The 21,065-nt window shown below is 52.2% G+C and overlaps 1 protein-coding gene across 1 annotated transcript; it reads left to right on the forward strand.

Annotated features, from left to right (window-relative positions):
• Positions 1-511: 511 nt before the first annotated feature.
• LACTBL1 (lactamase beta like 1) lies at positions 512-20,808 on the forward strand. Its single transcript, XM_045546067.1, has 7 exons — positions 512-638; positions 8,864-8,999; positions 11,151-11,260; positions 12,903-13,060; positions 14,109-14,347; positions 18,444-18,549; positions 19,827-20,808. Exons 1-7 carry the CDS (start codon positions 627-629, stop codon positions 20,806-20,808), a joined length of 1,743 nt encoding a protein of 580 aa, XP_045402023.1. The 5' UTR covers positions 512-626.
• Positions 20,809-21,065: the final 257 nt, after the last annotated feature.

Raw genomic sequence — 21,065 nt, forward strand, 5'->3', positions numbered from 1 at the left:
TGCTGCTCGGGGACCCCAGGAACTAATCCCCATGGCAGAGGCACTCTGAGGGATTAGTGCTGGGGAAATTAGGCAACACATCTGCCGGGCCCTGGAAAGCTTGGGCAAAGGCTGTGCCTCAGAGCCCAGGAAGCCATTCCTGTCCCCTGGACACAAGGGGCTCCCAGAGGGACTGACCAGCCGTTGGGGGGGCTGGAATTGCCCTGTCCTTCCTGAAGCTTCCGGAAGAGGGTAAGTGTGGCCAAGAGCCCAGGGGCCTGACAGGGTTGTTCTGAGCAGGCTAGAGGGGGAAGAGGAAGTGGAATTAGGTGCAGGGGCGGGTAGGGTGACCAACTGTCCTGTTTCCCTGGGGCTGAGGGGTTTCTGGGAACGGGGGACTGGGAGGTTTCTGAGCTGCAGCGTCCCTTGCCCTGGAGGTGGAGCCACATGGAGGGAGGGGCTGCTCTGCCCTCATCCTCAGCCACCCTCCTCATTTTCCTGCATTTCTGCATCCCCACCTTCTCTTTTCCAGCTCCCAGGACTTCTCTTTGTCTTCATTCTTCTGCTTCAGTTTCCCACTCACAGGGTCTCCTGGGGTGTAGACCTGAATTCTCAAAGAGCTGGAATTTTCCCGTGCCTTGCAGAGAATGAAGACCCAGGTGAGACACAGCCCCAAGCATCTTCAAATATTGGCCTAAATCCCCCTGTATCATCTTCAACACCCTCACTAACCTTTCTAGAGCGTGCACGTAGGCCAGGGCCAGTTCCAAGTGTTTTACCTGCATCGACTCAGTGAATTCTCAAAACAAACCAGAAACGACTCCTCTTCCTTGTCACCCCCCCAGGCTGATTCTCTCCTCCTCCCAGCCCCAGGCCGAGCTCATCTGTACATCTTGGGGGCCTGGAGCCCTCCGCACAGTATCTGTTTACACGCCTCTCTCAGAGCAGTTATGACAACTCTGGCTTCCAGGGGCTTTGCACGCACGATCTCAATTACTCTCACCTGAACCCTGTAAGGTGCAGGACCGATCGTTGTCCCCACTATGCAGATGAGCAAACTGAGACTCGAAGAGCTGAAGTCATTTGTCCAAAGCTGGTGAGGGCAGAGCCGGAGTCGAACCCTGCTTTGCCGGCCCGGCCCTTGTGTCTGACTGCTCCACTGTCCTGCCGGCTCTTTAGGGCAGGTGTGGCCCAGTACACAGCGGGCCCTTGGGGTTGTTTTCCGAATGAATGACTGGATGAAGAGGGGCTGTCTCAGAGTGGGCTGTGAGCACGGGGGAGGGGGTGAGGGTGACAAGCTGCAGCCCACCCTGGAAGGTGGGAGCTGAGGTATGGGTGGGCTTTGGGGGAGCCTGGCTTTTCTGGAGCCCTCCCCTAGCTGTGAAGGGAGATTTCTAGTGGCTATTGCAAGCCAAAATGTGAGCAGCTGGTGAGCCGATTAGTGGTTAAATACTGGGCCCACCTTTCGGTCTGTTAGACTAAATCCTGAGATTGGAGACAGACTTGTGATGAGGCTGGGCCCCAGAGGAGGGCTACAGATAGGGGGTGCAGAACCCCTAGCTGCATTTTGAAGGGGGTGGGGTGGTGCATAGCACAGAACTTGAATCCCAGCCTTGTCATTCGCTGCCCGTGACCTGGGCAGGTCATCTAATGTCTCTGAATTTCATTCTTCACCTGAAAATGAGCTGGTCATGCTGTAGGTGCTTGGTAGGGAGAGTGGGCTGCCTTCTCCCCAGACTGCCCTCACTGGCCCTGTCCCCCCGCGCTCAGAGTATCTTCCACACGCACCTGGGACAATGCTAGAGAGCACCCCATTCGCTCCTTTGTGGCCGAGGCACGGTCTTATGTCTGGTGTCACTCCCCCAACAGGTGCAGAATCCCAATGTTCTTGCGATCTTTAATGGCCTCATTTTATAAAAATTGAGGTGTTGTTTACATGCAATAAAATCTGCACAGTTCTATGAGTTTTGACAAATGCATACGTAACCACCACCACAGTCAAGATATAGCACAGTTCCACCACCTCCCCAAATTCCCTTCTGCTCTTTTGTAGTCTACCCCTATGCCCACCCCCAGGCAACCAGTGAGTTGTTTTCTGTCACTGCAGTTTTGCCTTTTCCAGAATGTCATATAAGTGGTGTTACATAGTCTGTGTCTATACAGAGTCCAGCTCATTTCACTTCGCACGATCCATCCACATTACTGCACAGATCAGCAGTTCACTCCTTTACACTGCTGAGTCGTGTTTCTTGTACAGATGTACCATGGTCAGTCTAGCACCAATGGAGGGATATTTGGGTTGTTTCTGGTCTTTGGAAATCATGAATAAAGATTGTTTTCAGTGTGAAACCTAAATTCTAGAGCTGGACGATACTTTCGAAATCATATGAGATTTCCAGGTGTAAAAGTAAACCCTTTACAAGTCGCCCAACCCTATTCTTCAACAATTGAAGAAACGGAGGCTGAGAGGGGAAAGGACTTGTCGATAGTCACAGCTGACTCAGAAGGCGGGCCTGGTTTTTCAGTCCGAGTCTTTCAACTTGCAGAACAACGTAAAGTTCAAACGCATTTCCTGAGAATCTGCCAGTGCCAGGTGGGGTGCCAGGTGTCATGGGCATAAAAGCCAAGAAGGAAGGATCCTGGTGCAGAGCACGCCCCCCCACCCCCACCCCCCGCATCTCATAGGGAGCCAGACAGAGAAGCCAGCAGTAACCAGTTAGTGAGCCGGTGGTAGTCGGTTACTACCACTCTGCTGTCGCGGGGCATGAAGGAGAGAGGAGAGTGTGCGCAGTTCTGCCCGGCGAGGAAGGAGAAGGCTTCACACATGCCTGTGGGCTTTAAGGGAAGAATACAGCTTGCCAGGTGGGCAAGGATAGAAAGGCCGTCACGTCCCGAGGGAATGGCAGGTGTGCAGGCCAGAGAGGGGCAGCAATGCAGGGTGTGGAGCACAAAGACGTGGGGTGTGGGGGAGAAGGGGCAGGGAACGGGCCAGTGGAGGGAGTTGGGGTCAGGTCACAGGAAGCCTCTCTTGCCAGATGGTTTCCTGTAGAGCAGTGCCTGGCACATAGTAAGTGCTCAACATGTGAGCGATCGTTGTTAAGGAGGAGAGTGCAGGGTTGGATAGAGAGGGACGGAACAGAGACTTAGCGGGACGCTACTGGAACAGAGCCCAGAACTCAGATGTCAGCATGTACAGACAGTTGCTGTATTTCAGAGATGACATACAAGTCAGCGGGGGACAGGTAGGTGTACTTAATAAATGGCGCTGGGACTACTGATTGTCCACGTGGAAAAAACAAAATTGGGTCCCTACCTTACACTATAACCAAAAGTATTTTTTGTGTAAAAATATAGAAACCCATGTTTATGACCTTTGTGAAGGGACTTGCTTAAGTGCACATGTACACACCCACACCCATACACACAATGCAAACCAAAAAACAGTATTGATAAATTTGGGAACAACCATGACCAAAACAAAAAGCCCTCCTATTCAAAAATACTGTAATAGTAGCCAGGTGTGGTGGCACACACCTGTAGTCCCAGCAGCTACTTGGGAGGCTGAGATGGGAGGATCACTTGAGCCCAGGAGTTTGAGGCTGTAGTGCGCTATGGTCATGCATGTGAATGGCCACTGCAATCCAGCCTGGGCAACATAGAAAGACCCAGTCTATAAAATACAAAACGAACCTGTAATAGCTAATAGGGCTTATGACGTAATAGACAATGTTCTTTACATGTAGTAATTCATCTGATCCGTACAAATTTATGAGTTAGGTGCTATTATCATTCCCATTTTACAGGCGAGGAAACAGAAGCACAGAGAAGTTAAGTGACCTTTTCAAGGTCATAGACCTGGTAAGTGGCTGAGCTGAGATTCAGAGTCAGGCAATCCTTCCAGAGATTGACCACCACATTGTGTCACCCCTCCACAAAAGTTACCAACACAACATGGAAAGGGAAACCACAAGTGAGTGTCCAGAACATATAAAGAATTCTACTGAGTAAAGAAAATAAAATAGAAAAAAACAGGCAAAGGAGAAGAACAGTCCAATCACGGAAAATCAAACCCAAATATCTACAGTGAACACATGAAAACGTATTCAGCACTATTAGTCATTAAGAAAATGTAGATTAAAAAGAGCCGTGAGAATCAAAGGCGCTAGGAATGTCAACTAGAACAACTTTGGGAGCAACTGGATAGTATTGTACTTGGTTAGGCTGTAGACGGCCACACCTTGCCACTCAGAAATTTCACTCCTAGCACAAGGCCCCCGACTCGAATGCAAAATAGTCACGCTGTTAAGGCAGCCTGGCTCTAGACTCCACGCTGTCACCACTGCACTGCACATGTATTCCTGCAGTGCCACACTCCACAAAAGTTAAAATGAGTAACTTACAACGACATGTATCTGATGGGATAAAAAGCAAGTTGCAGGAGGATAATACAGTATGAAATAATTTATGTAAGTTCAAAAATGTGCAAAGCAATACTACACCCTGTTTATGGAAACACGAATAGGTAGTAAAAGAATAAACACATGCAAGAGGAGGATAAATACCAAGATCAGAATGAGTGTTACTTACATGGAAAGAGGGAAGGGAATGTGATCTGCAAAGGGTACACAGACCCTTCAACTCTTACTTAGAATGTTTTATTTTCATCCATTCATTCATTTAACAAATATTTATTAGGGTCTGCTATATTCCAGGGGCTGTTTTAGGCACTGGGAGTACCTCAGTAAACAAAACAAATAAAAATACCTGTTTTCTAATGGGATGTGGGTGCTGAACAGACAAACTAAACGAGTAACTGACATAGTCTATTTAAAAAATGTAGAGATATAAGGAAAATATGGTAAATGTTAAGATTTAACCAAGTCAGATGGTGAGTGCCCGACGGTTCATTATCGTCATCTCTATGTATTCCTCAGCACGTTTGCAATATTCTGTGATTGTTACAGGCCAGCAGGGCTTGGTGGTGGGCTGGGAGTGGGGACTGAAGGACAAGGAGGGGGCCAGGGCAGACCCTGACATTTCTAGCTGGGTGGCTGAGTGGAAGCAGGTGCCAGGAACCGATGTTGAAAATGTCAGAGGAGGAGGAGGAGGTAAAATAAGTGAGTTCTGTCCTGGGTGTTGAGTTTCAGATGCTTGGGGACTTCCAGGTGGAAATGCTCAGGGGGCGGCCGAAATGGGAGCCTGAAGTTCAAGAACGAGCCAAGCACCAGCTAGGGAATCGGCAGTCATGAGCACGTGGCTGGTATCCTTGTACACGAGATTACCTGGGGACTGTATCTTTCAAGGAATTTGTCCTCGTCATTTAAACCATCAAATGGACTGGCATGAAGTTGTTCATGATATTTCCCTGTAGGATCTGTAGTGATGTCCCTCTTTCATTTCTGATTTGGTAATTTGTCACTGAGTGATTGTGTGGACTGAGGACAGAGGAAGAGGGAAGGGGGAGAAACACCATGTTTGCAGGACAGACATGGAACAGGAGCAGGGAGCAGCTAACGCAGTATTTGAGTAATACCCATTTCCTCCCCAAACTGTAATCCCCAAGAGGGCAGGGAGAAGGTTCCTTTCTGTTCATCAGTATACCCCAATACCTGGCTCAGTGTCTAGCACATAGTAGGTATTCAATAATAGCTAACACAGATACAGTGTTACCACATGCCAGGTACTGTTCTAAGTGATTTTGAAATATTAACTCATTTAATCCTTGTGACTGAATACAATGAGGTACTATTATTTTCAAAAAAATGTATTGAGATACAATCCACATGCCATAAAAATTCACCATTGTTAAGTGTTCAATTCAGTGGTTTTAGCATATTCACAAAATTGTGCAACCAGTGCCATGATCAATTTTAGAACATTTTCATCATCCCGAAAGAAATCTGTAGTGACTCCTACAAGTTTCTTACTAGCAATGACTCCTTATTCTTCCTTCACCCCCAGCCCCTGGCAACCAGTAATCTACTTTCTGCCTATCTGGACATCTTACATAAATAGAAGAATGAAATATATGGCCTCCGGGTTCTTGCTTTACCATGTTTTCAGGGTTTGGCCGTTTTATAGTAATTCATTCCTCTTAATGGCTGAACATTATTCCGTTGTATAGAATGTTATACTTTGTGTAGCCAGTGGTCATTCCTTGGGTTGCTTCCACTTTTTGGCCATCACGCATAAGCCTGCTATGCACATTCATGTACAGGATTTGTGTGTATATATGTTATCTCATTTGCTGGGGGCAGCAGAGACAGCCCAGGGGTTAAGGATGTCAGATTCTGGAGCCACCCTGGACAGGCTCAAACCCGGGCTCTGCCACTGAAGAGTGTGTGACTTCAGGCAAATGGCTTAGCACATACGAGCACCAGTTCCCTCACTTGTAACACAGGAGTAATAACAGGACATATCTCGCGGGGTGATTGTGAGGATTAAATGACTTAATATATTTTAAAGTGCTTAGGATAATGCCCCACACGGTAGTAGGTGCTGTCTGTTTGCTGTCTCAAAATAACCTTGCAAGGAAAACCATGACCTTTCCTACTTCACAAATGAAGAAATCGAGAGTTGCCCAAGGTTTTGTGGATCTTAAAGGTGGTGGATCCTGGATTTGAACTTGGGTTTCACTTTGCCAGGCTGTCCTGTGGCTGAGTTTGAGGCCCAGGTCTCCACCAGCTTGCTGTTTCTTGCTCGTTGCCAAGTTGTGCTACACCTGGCAAGTCACTCTACAAACCTTCACTCAGCCCCTGTCACAGGTCAGCCACAGAGCTCAGCACAGAGGTTGTGCAGAGGTGGGCCAGCCAGGAGAGGCGGGAGCTAGACATCAGCACGCCAGCTCCCTGAGGGCAGAGATTCCTGCTGAATCCCAGGGCTGGAACAGTGCCTGGCACCTAGTAGGTGCTCAGTAAAGAGTTGTTGAAAGGACAAATAAATGAAATAGTTCAATATGGCCCTCCATCCCTGGGATGAGGGTCCTGAAGGAATAATCTTGAATTCCCTCCCAGTTTTCATCTGCAGGCCCATGGGGACGGGCAGGAAAGGATTAGGGGAGATCAGGGAAGAGCCCTGTTCACAGGGGAGAGTTTAGGCCACAGGGACAATGAAGATGGTTCAGAAGAGGTCACACTGTCAGATGTAAGGACTGGGAGTCAGACAGAATGGATGCATGATCACCTTGCTCTGTGACCTTGAGCAAGTCACTTAACCTCTCTGAGCCCCATTTTATCATCTCTAAAATGGAGGTCCCCAAGCCAACTTCATGAGCAGGTTGTAGGTGTTTTTAAGATAATACGTGTTAAGTGGCTAGTGCGGGGGTAGGCATAAAGCTGACACTCAACATATCATGGCCACTATTTTTTTAAATTTTTAATTAATTTCTTTTTGAGACAGATTTGGTCTGTCACCCAAGCTACAGTGCAGTGGTGCCATCGTAGTTCACAGCAACCTCAAACTCCTGGGCTCAAGTGATCCTCCTGGCTCAGCCTCCCAAGTAGCTGGGACTATAGGTGCACGCACCATGCCCAGCTAATTTTTTTATTTTTTGGAGAGATGGGGTCTCGCTCTTGCTAAGGCTGGTCTCCAACTCCTTACCTCAAGAGATCCTCCCAGGAGCCACCACACCCGGCCTGACCCTGGCTATTATCTTCTAGATAAGTCCTTTCCTCCCCATAATCTTGGTTTGCCCACCTAGAAAGAGAAGTTTTAACAAATGATCTTTAAGGCTCTTCCAGAACTTTGGCTGAATAGGTCAGAGACCAGGCTTTGGGTTCAAATCCCAGCTCTGCTGTGTGACCTTGGGCAAATCACTTCACTTCTCTGAGCCTCCTCTGTAACATAAGGACATGAGTAGCACCTACCTCTCAGGGTGTTGTGACACTCCTTGTAAAAGGCTTAGCACAGTCTCTGGGATACTAACTGGAAGTGGCACTGCATTTCCAGGACTCTAAGTGGGCTGTGACTGCCATACACCCTCCATCTCCAACACCTCAGCCACCTGCCCACCTGCCCTCTTCTTCCTCCCTCTGGCAGGCGTTGGGACCTGTAGCATCATTGCTACACTCCCTGTTGCCTGCCCTCACCCACCCGCTGAAGCTGCACTTCCTCAGCCCCAAATCCTCCGTGGCAGAGGATCCCGATCTCTCTGCAGCTCTCTCCTTCCTTGAGGTCTCCAAACAGCCCCTTTTCACTGTAAAGGTTTTTCTACTCACTTTGGCAGAGCAACATAGGAGACGCAGCAATGCCACCAGCCTTCCAGAACCAGCCACCACTGTGCAGCACCAACCACGTGTTGGGAGCTTTACACAGGCCCGCTGGGGGCTCTTTCCCAGGTCAGGAACACAAAATTGGAGGAACGGAAGAGGCAGATGTGCTGGAAAGTGGGCGTGTGGGGAGGAAGGGAGGGCAGCTTCACCCTGCACCTCAGGACCCTACACCCGCTCCACAAACACAGACTGAGCAACCCGGGTAAACCAGAGGCCACGGAGGAAAGTGAAGGAACGGCCTGGTCCTTGGAGCGCTCACACTCTGTTAGGGAGCTCGGCTACTATGGCAGAACAACTGCTGTACCACAGAGAGCTGGACTCGCACCATCGTGAGGCTTGTTGCAAGTGCCTTGAGAGGGGATGTGGGTGAGGATGGTTGGGGAAGGCTTCGCAGAGGAGGTGGCATTTCAGCTGGTCTTAGGATATTTTGCCAAGTCCACAGGGGAGGGAGGCACGGGAGTGTGGGCCCTCACTCCTGGTAGAGCCATCGAAGGGGTCTCTCATCCAAAGCCGTGGCTCTCCTGACGTCTGAGGCTGAGGAGGGGCCAGGGGAGGGGTCCCTCTCTTCCCTCTGGCTGACCCCAGGGCTGTTCCCTGTGTCCCTGCTCTCCCAGGCTGGCCGGCAGCGCAGCCTGCTGAAAGTGAGGAAGAAGTGGCTCTTCGCAGCTGGCTGCTGCTTCTTCTGCCTGCTCTCCGTGGTCATGACGGGCTGCTTCCTGTGGCAGTACCACCTCCCCAAGCTGAAGACCGGTGAGTGCAGAGACACCTGGAGATTCTCCCCCACCCTGTGGGTCCTCCCGGGCTTTGTGCTGCCACCTCCAAGCCCAGGGTGCAGGGAGGACCATAAGATTCAGACTCAGAAGCTCTGGCCTCCATTCCAGCTCTCACTGACTGTGCATCTTGGGGCCAGGCCTGCGACCTCCCTGTGCCTAGATGCCCTTGTGTATAAAATGAGTATCCTACTGCCACTGGGGTTTCCTCAAGCCACCCAGGCTAGGGGTCAAATTCAGGGTCGCCAAGAAAAGTACAAACAGTATGTAGCTTGCTCTGCCTTCAGCCACCACGGCGGGACCTCCAGGCCTCAGCCTCCTTCGGAGACCCTGCCGCAGCTGTATCTAAGACCCCCAAGGGGAACAACTCACAGGTGTCCATGGACAGCAGCTGCCATTTCTTGGGGCCTCTCCTTCCTGGGCTGGTCAAGGTGCAGCACAGTAGCCACCACCGCTGGTGACGTCCACCAGACCCTGTTACTATAGCAACCACTGGACCTCCAACCTGCTGGGATCCTGGGTGGTCCAGGGCCTGAGGTCTGTGCTGCATGGGCGAGAACACCTCTCTCCATTCCTCTGTGTCATCCTGGGGTACAGATGCCTCAAAGCTCAATGAGGTACCCTGGGCTCCCAAGTCCTGCAGAGATTTTTGCAGAAATGCCTTCTTTTATGTCCTGCTCAGCTCCTTCCTCTCCTACCCCAACCCTTTCTTTCTAGGGTAAGTTCCTTTATGAGGGACCTCTTAGTCCCTTGAGCAAACAGACCCTGGCTAGGCAGGCTTCTCAAACTGTCAAACTACCAATCCATAGCGGACCAGTATTACTTATAGATACATAAGAATGAATTATTAGGGAAATTAAAAAAAAGACATACGAGGTAGAAGCCCAAGTTTTGAATTATTAGAGTCAACAGATACAAAATTACTTTGTCAAAATGCCATAAAAGTTTCTTAATGCTCTATCTCTCAAGTTTTGTCCTTAATTTGTTACAAATGGGAAACAGTGCATGGTCTGCAGACAGAAATCTGGGTCTGGAGCCCACATCCACTCCTTCAAATCTGCCTTCTCTCGGAGCCTGATGTTTCCTGTGTGCACTCAGGGAAGTTAGAGGAGCACGGCTGGCAAAGCCAGGCCCACCTGGGTCCCAGGCCGGGTAAAGCCTGGGTTCTAGCTGAGATCCCCCCACTCTAATTATTAAACCTACGTCACGGAGTTGTTGAGAAATCCTGCCTAAGGTTTGTAGTTTTCCTGTTTGGGACCATATCCGTTATCTATTGCTGAGTAACAAACTACCCCCAAACCTACTGGCCTCAAACAAGGTGAGTGATTATTTCTCACGATTCTGCGGCTGGCAGTTCTGCTGCTGGTCTAGCCTGGGCTCTCTCCAATGCAGCAGGTGGATCAGCTGCACTGGAGGGGGGGGCTCTCCCTGCGTGTGGACTCTCAAGGCCACTCTCCCAGACCTGTCCACGAGGCGGCAGTGCTCCCTGGAGCACGTCCCTTAACACCTAGCCTGAGCCCTGTCTGCCAACGCCCTCATGTCTCCACTGAGGTGCCAGGGATGCCACACACCTGGACAGAGGCAGAACAGACTCAAGCCCCCGAAGCCCCGATGCTCAGCTCTGGGGATAGAATGAGTTGTCCCTTGTGGTTTAGGCCCGAAGCCCAAGTGGGGCTCTAAGTTCCCCCCCCACTTCTCCACCCAAACATACACAATCAGGAAGAGGGGAAGAGAGAAGGACGGGCACATGTAGCCGAGCCCGCCCCACAGAGCCGGAACAGTCTAAGCCCACTGACCACGTGGAGGGAGGAGGCTGGTCCAGCAAGAGAGGAGGGAGCGCAGGGACCGCCAGCCAGGAACCGCGGCCCAGTGGAAGTCATGGAAGCTGAAGCAGCAGGTGGCGAGCGTGGGACTGTGCCTTCTCTGCACGCACACTCTGCCCCTTGCCCCTCGGTGCCTATGGCTGGTGTCCGCACCCTGGTATCTCCTGGTAAGGCTGTCGTCGGCTGGGGAGGGCTGTCACCAAGGCACGGCTCTGGCCTTTGCTGCCACCTTCCCCCTCTCTCCTAGGATGACCCCTGGACTCTGTCCTGATTTCTGTCTCCTATTTACCATGTGACGTTCCCTCCAGGTTCCTTGGGACCAGAGGTGACCTCTGTCCCCGTGAGGATGTGTCCCCGGCACCCTGAGCCCGTGCCCCTGGCCCACCCCCTCCCTGTGTTGAAGGAGGCCCTGGAAAAGGTCAGTGGTGACCCAGGAGGGAACTGGGTGTGTGGGCTGGGCCTGGGTGACGAAGGGGAGGGCGCCCCCTCTGTGCTGGCAGTGGCATTCATCCACTCATCCATTCCACGTGCATTTTGTGAGCACTTGCTCTGTGCTAGGCACTAGGGATGTGGCAGGAAGAAGGTACTGACCTGCTCTAGTCTAGGGATGAGGGGAACAGTCATAGGTGGGAGCTGACACAATGGCTCACACCTGTAGTTCCGGCTACTCAGGAGGTTGAGGTGGCAGAATCACTTGAGCCCGGGAGTTTGAGGCTGCAGTGAGCTATGATGACACCACTGCACTCCAGCCTGAGAAACACAGCGAGGAACCCCTCACCCATCTCTTAAAAGAGAAAGAGGCCATAGGTGGGAAGTATGGAAAGTGAAGTGAGAGAGGATGACAGAGCCTGGTCACTGCAACATGATTAAACTCCCCTCCCTTTCCCCCCAATTTTAACCCCTGCAGGATGGCAAAACACTGGAGGGAGGTGTCAGCCAGCCCTAGTCTGTGCCAGGCAGATCCCACCCACTTGGGCCACTCACCTTAGGAGACATGGTGACAAATGAAGCACCATCAGCAGTGTATGAGCCTTAGCGTGGTGGGGGACTTGAAACTGCCATCCAGGGAGCAGTTGAAGGGAAGGGGTGATGAGTCCAGAGGAGACGGCTTGGGCCAACGCAGACACACAGCCGCTGCCTGCAGATATCTGAAAGGCTTTTGTGAAGGAGAGAGCACGGAGGGTACATGGCTCCCAGGGGTCACAGTCATTTTTTAAAAAGCAACAATAATAACCATAGCTGCCTTGTACTGAGCACCTAGCATGTGCCGGGTTAGCCACGCTACCCTGTTATATGCATTTCTCATGAATCCCTACCTAGAGAGGAAAAGCTGAGGCTCAGAGAGGCAAATGTGGGGTGGGACGGAAACTGGAAGTAGACAGAGCTCAGCTCAGGACACGTAAAGTCACGCAACAAGGAGGGCTGGCAATTGACTAAGAACTGGGGCTGCAGTTGGCACAGGGTTCTGATCCTCATTCCCCCCAGCCGTTAGCCACTGAGCAAGTCATCTCCTATCTTACAGACTCACTTTCCTCTCACCTGTAAAATGGGGAGACATTAGTACTGACTTAGGAGGACTGAATGAGACAATGTATGAAAATCACTTTATGCCATGCCTGGCACATTCTAAATGTCCAAGAAATGTGAGTTGTTGTCACCATCATTGTCTTTCATCATGAAAATAATGAGGTATTTTCAATAAATGTTCACAGAGGGCCTAGGAGCCCTCTATAAACAGTGAGTTCCCCAACACTAGGGGGTCAGACTAGGTCTATTGGAGTTTTTCTAGGGCATCAGACAACAGTTTGCCTAAATCAGTAGTTTTAACCTTTCTCTCCTTTTTTATTTTGTGAAGGAAATGTTCCTTTAAGCAAAAATCTTATGAAGAAGCTCTACATTTTAAAACAGTGGGGGTCCCATGGTTTGGGAACCCGGGGTCTGGAGGCTCCCTGGGGGCTGTGTGCAGGGTGTGGCTTGGGGATGGACACGTGTGTAGGACGGGTGGTGGGGGAGGGCAGGGGGTGGGGGGCCCGTCACTGCACTTGCTCTTCTCCCCCAAGGTGGACAGGATCCTGCGCGAGGCAATGTCTGCTCCAGGCCTGGCTGCCATGTCTGCGGTTGTCATCCACAATGACACCGTGCTCTGGACTGGGAACTTTGGGAAGAAGAATGGCTCAGACCCAGCTTCTGGGACCCCCAATGAGTACACCATGTACCGGTCAGCTGGGTGACCTCCAGGATCCTGTGGAGGGGGCAGGGGAAGGGAGGGCAAGGGGGACCCTGTAGATAAGGACACTAAAAGAGTCATGGCTGGGGTCTAAGCTGCCAGGACCCATTATGAAGTCATGGCAATTTTATAGAAGAGGAGAGTGAGGACCAGAGTGGACCAACAAGTACCCAAAATGTCACAACACAGGGGTAATAGGTCAGGAAGAAATACCTTCTTGAGAGGCCTCAGTTCCAAACCTTCCAAACTAGAAAAGACTCCCTTGTGCCACCTCCCACCCATGTGCCACCTCCCACCCATGTGCCACAGGAACCACACCCAGTTCCTGGGCCCTTGCCCCAGGTCCCTATCAGTTGGCAGCAGTGGTCCAGTTGGAAGCGGCCTGCATACCTGTAGGTATTCAGTTGCATACCTGTAGTCTCCCCTTCTGGGTGCTGCCTGCAGGATTCTCAAAGCTTACAATGCAAAGTGAACACATTTGCTCCCAGGGGTACTGTGGGTGCTATAGGAGTGCAGAAGGAATGAGCACACGTGCTGTGCATGCTGTGTGCCGGGCGTGGGGCCAACCGTTATGTTTGCTATCAATTATTGAACACTTATTACCTGCCAGGTATGTTGCCAGGCATTTTTACATGCACAATCTTGTTCAATCCTTTTTACAACCTGTGAAGCGGACAATGAAACTCAGTCTTGGGAGGGTCTAGTAACTTGCCCAAGGCCACACAGCCAGTGAGAGGCAGAGGTGCCTTCCAAACCCAGGTCTGATCCAGAACGGGGAGTGCCTGGTAAAGGGGCTGGCACAGGGTGGGTGCTCAGGAGTGTCCGTCCCACCCCAGTCCCACTGCTTCTGGTATGTTCTCGAGTATCCCAAAGGTTGTTCTACGGGGCTGGTGAGTTTCCACCAGGGACGTTGACATAAGGGAGGATTCAGTGCTTTTCTAGAATACTAGAAAGTTGCCGGCTGGGGGCCCAGGGTGGGAAGTGGGTTGTGGGGCCAACAGGACGTCCTTTGCACCCTTGTGTCCCCAACATTGTCCAGGATCTCCAGCATCTCCAAGATCTTTCCAGTCCTCATGCTGTACCGCCTGTGGGAGGAGGGCATCGTGGCCTCCCTGGATGACCCTCTGGAGCGCTACGCCAGCACCTTCACCATTAGCAACCCGCTGGGTGTGGCATCGGCCCCCGAACAGCAGGGCCTGATGGATGGGCTGGCGGACGAGGGCCCCGCCCCGAGGCCTTCGCCTGTCACCCTCCGAAGGATGGCCAGCCAGCTCTCAGGTGAGCGTCTCAGCACCCACCTGATGGACCCCAACCATTCCAGGGGGGGAGCTGAGGAACAGGCTCTCCCCCTGCCTGGCTGGGTGCCCCCTCTGCTCTGCTTCCTCGCCTGGCCGCATCTCCCTCTCACAGGGCCCCATGGTTGGCCAGGGCTAGAAATCTCGTCAGCTAAAAGCAGAAGCAAAGCCTGGCCGTTTAGCTCAAGCAGACAGAGCAAGATCAGCTGGCAGGTCAAAATCAAGTTGGTAGGTCAAGGGCAAGTCAAGAAGTCAGTATTTGTAGGCTATTCTGTAACAAAGATCTAATTTCCATTAATATATAAAGATCACCTACAAATCAATATGAAGACCAACAGCCCAACAGAAAAATGGGAAAATGATAGCAACAGAATCAACAGTTCACAGGAAAGGCTCGTAAGGATATTAAAAAATATTAAAAGATGCTCAACTTCATTCATACCAAAATAATTGCAAATTAACACTACACTGAGACACATTTTCCCCAAATCAGATGCAACGATCCAAGTGGTGGATGCACTGAGTTGGTGAGGCCGGGGTGAAATGGCCCTTTTACACACCTGCCCTGGGAATTTAAACTGGCATGGCCTGTATGGAGGGCAATCGGCACTGTCACAGTTTAGAATGTATACACCCTTTGATTCAGCAATTTCACTTCTAGGAAATTTCCGGACAGATGTACTCACATATGCATGGTATGGGGGAGGCACACAGTTATTCACTACAGCAGTGTTTGTAATAGCAAAAGATTGAAACTACCTAAATGTCCATCAGTAGGGGAATGGCTAAATAAACCATGACACGGCTATACAATCGAACACTAAAAAAAGGATAATAATGTTCTTTGTGTACCGAGATGGCATTAGATATAAAACTAAGTAGGAAAAAAGCTCATGACAGCATATATCTTATGCTACCATATAAATAAAGAATAAAAATAATATATGCAAATTTAATATGTATATAAATATATAAGTATAATGTACATCTAATTTACATATTATATAACACACATATATATTAGTTTATATGTGCATCAAGTATCTTTGGAAGGGAACTAAAGAGATGGAAACATTAGGTTGCCTCCAGGGTGGTGGGAGAAGAGGACCCACTGGTGTCCTTTGAACTTTGAATCATGTAACTGAATTACTTAATAATAAAGGTATGAAAACAAGTCAAGGTAGAATCCACTGGGTAGTAGGCAGAGCAGACTGGTGCTGGGAGACGATGCCAGGCACAGGCATAGGGCGGGACGGGATCGGGAAGGGAGCAGGGCCAGGAGGGACACAGGCCGCATGAGGAAGGTGGCTCTGGAAGCTTCTGAAGGTCACTCTGTTGGCCTTTGTGCCCATCTGCCACCCATGAATGGGGAGGGCTGGTTTAGAGAGAAGGGGGGAGGGGCACCATGCTTCACAGCGACCAGCCCAGCCAGCGGGAGAAGGAAGGTACCACCTGCCCCACCCAACACCTTCCATTGCTTGGATCTGCAGTCACAAACCCATCATCCCCAAAGGCAGGATCCCTGGCAAGTGCCAACCATCTCATCATTCTACAACGTGTGCTCAGGCCTGACGTCTCAGTCAAGCACATGGCTGGCGTCACTCCCAGGCTCAGAGCTGAGGCTCAGTGACAGGATGGATCCTCCTGAGGTAGCACAGGCTGGACAGGATCAGAGTGGCCCTGGGGGAGGGTGGCCCAGTGGTTAAGGGCATAAGCACCGAAAATGAGAGTACCTGGCACACAGCAGCCACCTGTCAAGGTAGCTCTGGTTATTACAACCAGGGGTGGACCCAGGTTTAGTGGAGCCTGATGCGGATACAATTCTGAGGATCCTCTTTGAAAATACAATATTAGCAGCTCAAAATTAGATACTGGCCTTGGCAGGAGCCACGCAGGTGAGGGGCCCCGAGGCTCAAGTTTCCTGGTGGGCCTCCCGGTAAATCCACCCTGCCTCTGGCTCTAGGGCTCCCTCTCCTCATCTAACCCCATGAACTTGGCACAGGGCTCTGTAGTGGTAAGTTTCAAAAACTCTCCATGTCTCCTCTCGGTGCCAATTGGACCAGCCGAGCAAATGGCCACCTGAATAACTCTGTTCTAGGCTCTCAGTGTCGTCTGTGACTGACCCTCACCCTAACCCAGGGCTTCTGCCCATACCTGGAGCTTTTCTCCAGGTCTTGCAACACCTCGCAGGGGAACCACTGCAGGAGCGTCAGCCCACTTAATGCTGAACGAGTAGAGGCCCAGAGAGGTGAAGCACCAGAGTCTGGGGCTGTGCAGCGAGAACGCTGCAGTCAGAACTCCAAGCCAGGACTGGGGACTCCATCCCCAGCCGCTCAGGCCGAAACCGCGTAGTCATCCCTGGCATCTCTCACTCCCACGCCCTCCACAGCCCCTCCGGTAGCAAATTCCATTGGCTCCACTCTCAAAACAGGTCCAGAATCCAACCACTCCTCACCCACCTGGCTGCCAGCACGCTGGCCCAAGCCCCACCACTCAAACAAGGGTGTGAGCAAGTCTCCTCTGCAGGTGTCCCTGCTGCTACCATTGTCCCCAGCAGTCTGTTTTCACAGAGCGGCCACAGTGACCTTGATAAAATAGATGTTAGATTATGTCTGTAAGTGGTCCTCTGCTCAAAACCCCTGCAGTGCCCCGCCCCACTCAGATTGAAAGCTAAGTCCTCCTAGGAGCCTACAGCACCCTATAGGATCTGGCGCTTGTAGCCCCAATATCTCTCACCTACACAGTTGCCCCCTTCTCACTCCTCTCCAGCCACACTGGCTGTTCTGTGCTGTTCCTCGAATGTGCCAAGGCATTCCTGCCTCAGGGCCTTTGCGTGTGTTGTTGTCGCTGCCAAAGATGTAATCTTTCCTCACCGAGCTTCATGGCTCACTCCCTCACCTCCTCGAGGTCTCACCTGCTCTGTGAGGCCTTCTCTATCTTTTATAAGATAACAACCCCTCCCTTCTTACATGGAATTATTTTTCTCCAGTGCATGAATATTTATTTGCTCATTGTCTGTCCCCTCTACTAGAATGTAAACTCCACCTGGGCAAGGACTTTGTTTTGTTCACTGCTAAATCCCAGAACCTAGAATAGTCCTTGGCACAAAATAGATGCCCAACAACGATTGACGACGAGGGGATGGATGGAAGAAATCCCTATCTTGTGATTCTTCCAATGCTTGTCACCTCCAAAAAACAGAAAATTCCAAGCGGCCAGAGCAGCCAGTTCCATAAAGCTACTTTGGTCATAGACCTTAAGAAGTTTATGGAATTAAACTTTCTACAGTTGATAACCATTATTTTTTGAGCAGTTAGTATGTGCCATGCTAAGCATTTTATCTCACCTAATCCTCACAGCAGCCCTATCATATTGGGATTATTTCCATCATGTTACAGATGAAGGACTGGGGCTCAGAGAGGTTAAGTCTGTGGTCCCAACCCCTGGGCTGTGCACTGGTACCAGTTGGTGGCCTGTGAGGAACTGGGCCGCACAGCAGGAGGTGAGCAGCAGGTGAGGAAGCTTCATCTATATTTGCAGCCGCTCCCCATCACTCGTATCACTGCATAAGCTCCGCCTCCTGTCAAATTAGTGGTAGCATTAGATTCTCACAGGAGCATGAACCCTACTGTAAACTGCATGTGAGGGATCTAGGTTGTGGCTCCTTATGAGACCCTAATGCCTAATGATCTGAGGTGGAGCTGAGGCGGTGATGCTGGCCCTGGGGAGTGGCTGCAAATACAGATTATCATAAGCAGAGAGGTCTGACTGCACAATAAACGTAATGTGCTTGAATGATCCTGAAACTATCCCCTCCACCCTGGTCTGTGGAAAAACTGTCTTCCATGGAAACGGTCCCTGGTGCCAAAAAGGTTGAGGACGGCTGGGTTAAGTGACTTGCCCAGTGAAACACAGGCAGGAAGAGAAGGCAGGATTGGAGTCCACGCTAGTCTGTTTGTTTTTTTTTTAACTGATTTGTTGTCATCTCTCAACCCATGGAAGGTGGGGGAGGGAGTGCACCCAGGGGCCCACCATCCGCTCTTGGCCAGGCCACAGGTCTGACCACTGCTCCTCCCTAGGGCTGCCCAGAAGGCTGCGCTCCACTTCCCTGCTGTGGAGAGGCAGCACGCAGGAGGCCCTGCGCCTGCTCAAGGACGATGTGCTGGTGGCTGACCCGGGAACCAGGTGAGGAGTGTGCGCTGATACCAAGTCACATGTTAGCAACCTCCCGAGCAGACACGCCTGCCCAGGAAAGAGCCTGCATCACCTCATCCTAGATGGTCAGAGCCAGGGGAGACCTTGAGGGTCACCAAATAGAACCCCTATCCCACAGCTGGAAAGACCAAGGCCTAGAGAGGGAGCCTAGCAAGGCAGGGGACAGAGGGGCTCAGAATCCAGTTCTGTTTGAATCCAGTGTTCTTTCCATTCATCAACTCAACATTTATCGAGCACCTCCTCTGCCTAGAAGGTGCTAAACACTGAGCTACAGAAGCAAACAAATACAACCAGGCCCATTCTTGTGAGGGAGGCACAGAGAACAAATAAACAAGAGGAATACAGAGTTTGCCAGCATGGACGTGAATGGATGCTGGTGAGATCAGGATAGCTGAGTGATCAGTGAACAGAGGGCCAAGGCTGGGGCAGCAAGGGTGTGGGGCTGGACAGAGGACAGCTGGCACTCCCTTGCCTCCTCCAAGTACTGAATCCAGGCCCCACTTCCCTAAAGAAGAAATGGCCCAGCTGAGCAGAGAGGAGACCCCTGGACAGATGCAGGCTGGATGGAGTCCTCCTTCCAGCTCTGCCACTAACTTGCTGTGTGATCGTGGGTGAGGCACTTACCTGAGAATCTTATCTTCCTCATCTTCAAAAATAAGGCAGCTGGCCTAGAGTCCAGGATGCCTAGTAGGATTTGTCAATTTTCATCCGTCCTTGTGCCTTCCTGAGACACTATTTTAGAGATTCTGAAACTGCATCTGCGCTTCCTGGTTATTGGCGTCTGCCATGACCTGGAAGAAGGGAGGGGAGAGACCCTGCCTTATATGTTATTCTTGAGCTACGTGATCACTATCATTTTTTCCCCAGAACAGTCTAAAACTTTAATTTTCCAGTTGATAAAGTCCATCATACTAAAAGTGTAAAGGACCAAAAAGATTTGTTTGACAACCTTCCCAGGTGCGTCGCTGAGCCCAGCTCTCCTCCAGCCTGCTGTGTGACCCTGGGCAATTCCCTGTCCCTCTCTGGGCCTTCGTCTTCCCAGATGTGAGAGTTATAGTCAATGGTCTCTGAAGTTTCTTCTAGGTGGGACTGTCTGGGATGAAGTGAAGCAGGTTCCTTCCCATCCCCACCCAGCCCGATCAAACTCTGGTGGCATTTCCGACAGCCTGAGCAGGTGGGGAGGGGCTACTTAGGCCATGGCGATGTTCGTGAAGGCCACGTACCATTTTCCATCGCTCTCCTGCCAGGTGCCATTACAGCACGCTGGCCTTCTCGCTGCTGGCCCACGTCCTGGCAGCTCACACCGCCCAGGGGGACTACCAGCGCTGGGTCTCGGAGAACGTGCTGGAGCCGCTGGGGATGGCGGACACGGGCTTCGACCTCACGCCGCTCGTGCGCGCTCGCCTGGCGGCGGGCTTCTACGGCAGCGGGCGCCCGGCGCCGCTCTACGACCTGGGCTGGTACCGCCCGTCGGGCCAGATGTACTCCACCGCCGCCGACCTGGCCAAGCTGGCCATGGCGCTCCTGGGCAGCGGGCCCCGGCGGCTCCTGCGGCCCGACGCGGCCAAGACGCTGCTGGCGCCGCTGCTGGCCTGCCCCGGCGCCTACTTCGCCAGCGAGACGGGCACCCCGTGGGAGTTCCACGCGCAGCGCGGCTACCGCGTGGTGCGCAAGGACGGCGACCTGGACGGCTACGCCGCCACCTTCTCGCTGGTGCCCCCGCTGCGCCTGGGGCTCGCGCTGCTGCTGGCCGGGCCGCGGCCGCCCGGGCCCGACCTGGTGGCGCAGGCCTACGACGCGCTCCTGCCCGCCGTGGAGACGGCCTTTCGGGAGGCGGAGCCCAGCCCGGCCCCGCCGCCCAGCGCGCGCCCCTTCGCCGGCTACTTCACCTTCGCCAACCTCACCTTCTACGAGGTGCGCGCCGGGCCGGCGGGCGAGCTGCGCCTGCGCCAGTTCGGGCCCCGCGTGGAGGCGCTCGTGCCCCCAGCGTTCCGCACGCTGGCGCTGCGCCACCTGCGCGGCCGCGTCTTCCGGCTGCACGTGGCCCGCGAGTTCCCGTGCGCGCTGCCGCTCGGCGACGCCTGGCTCTCGCTCGAGGACCAGCACGGGCAGCTCGTCAACTTCTACCCCTTGGACAGCCATGGGCTGTCCCCCGGCTTCGACGTGCCGGGCCTCAACACGTACCGGGTGCTGCGGCTGCAGCGCAAGCCGGTCTTCAAGACCCAGTGACCGGGGCATCCCTGGCACCCCCGCTCTCCAGCCCGCGGTTAGGAGAGGCTGCAGGGCCTCCAGCTGCAGCGCTCTCCAGCCCGCCGGGGAGCACGAGTGGGTGGCGAAGGGGAGCAGGGCGGGGCTCATCACAGTGTGGCCCTCGGTGCACAGCCGCTTTGCGAATGGCTCCCTATCCGTGGGGGAGGAAGGGTTAAGTACAGAGATTTAGAGTAAGCTTTAGAAACTTTAATAAGCACTTAGACATTTAAGCATCG

Source organism: Lemur catta, chromosome 3 (genome assembly GCF_020740605.2).
Source record: "Lemur catta isolate mLemCat1 chromosome 3, mLemCat1.pri, whole genome shotgun sequence".
Classification (NCBI taxonomy): domain Eukaryota; kingdom Metazoa; phylum Chordata; class Mammalia; order Primates; family Lemuridae; genus Lemur; species Lemur catta.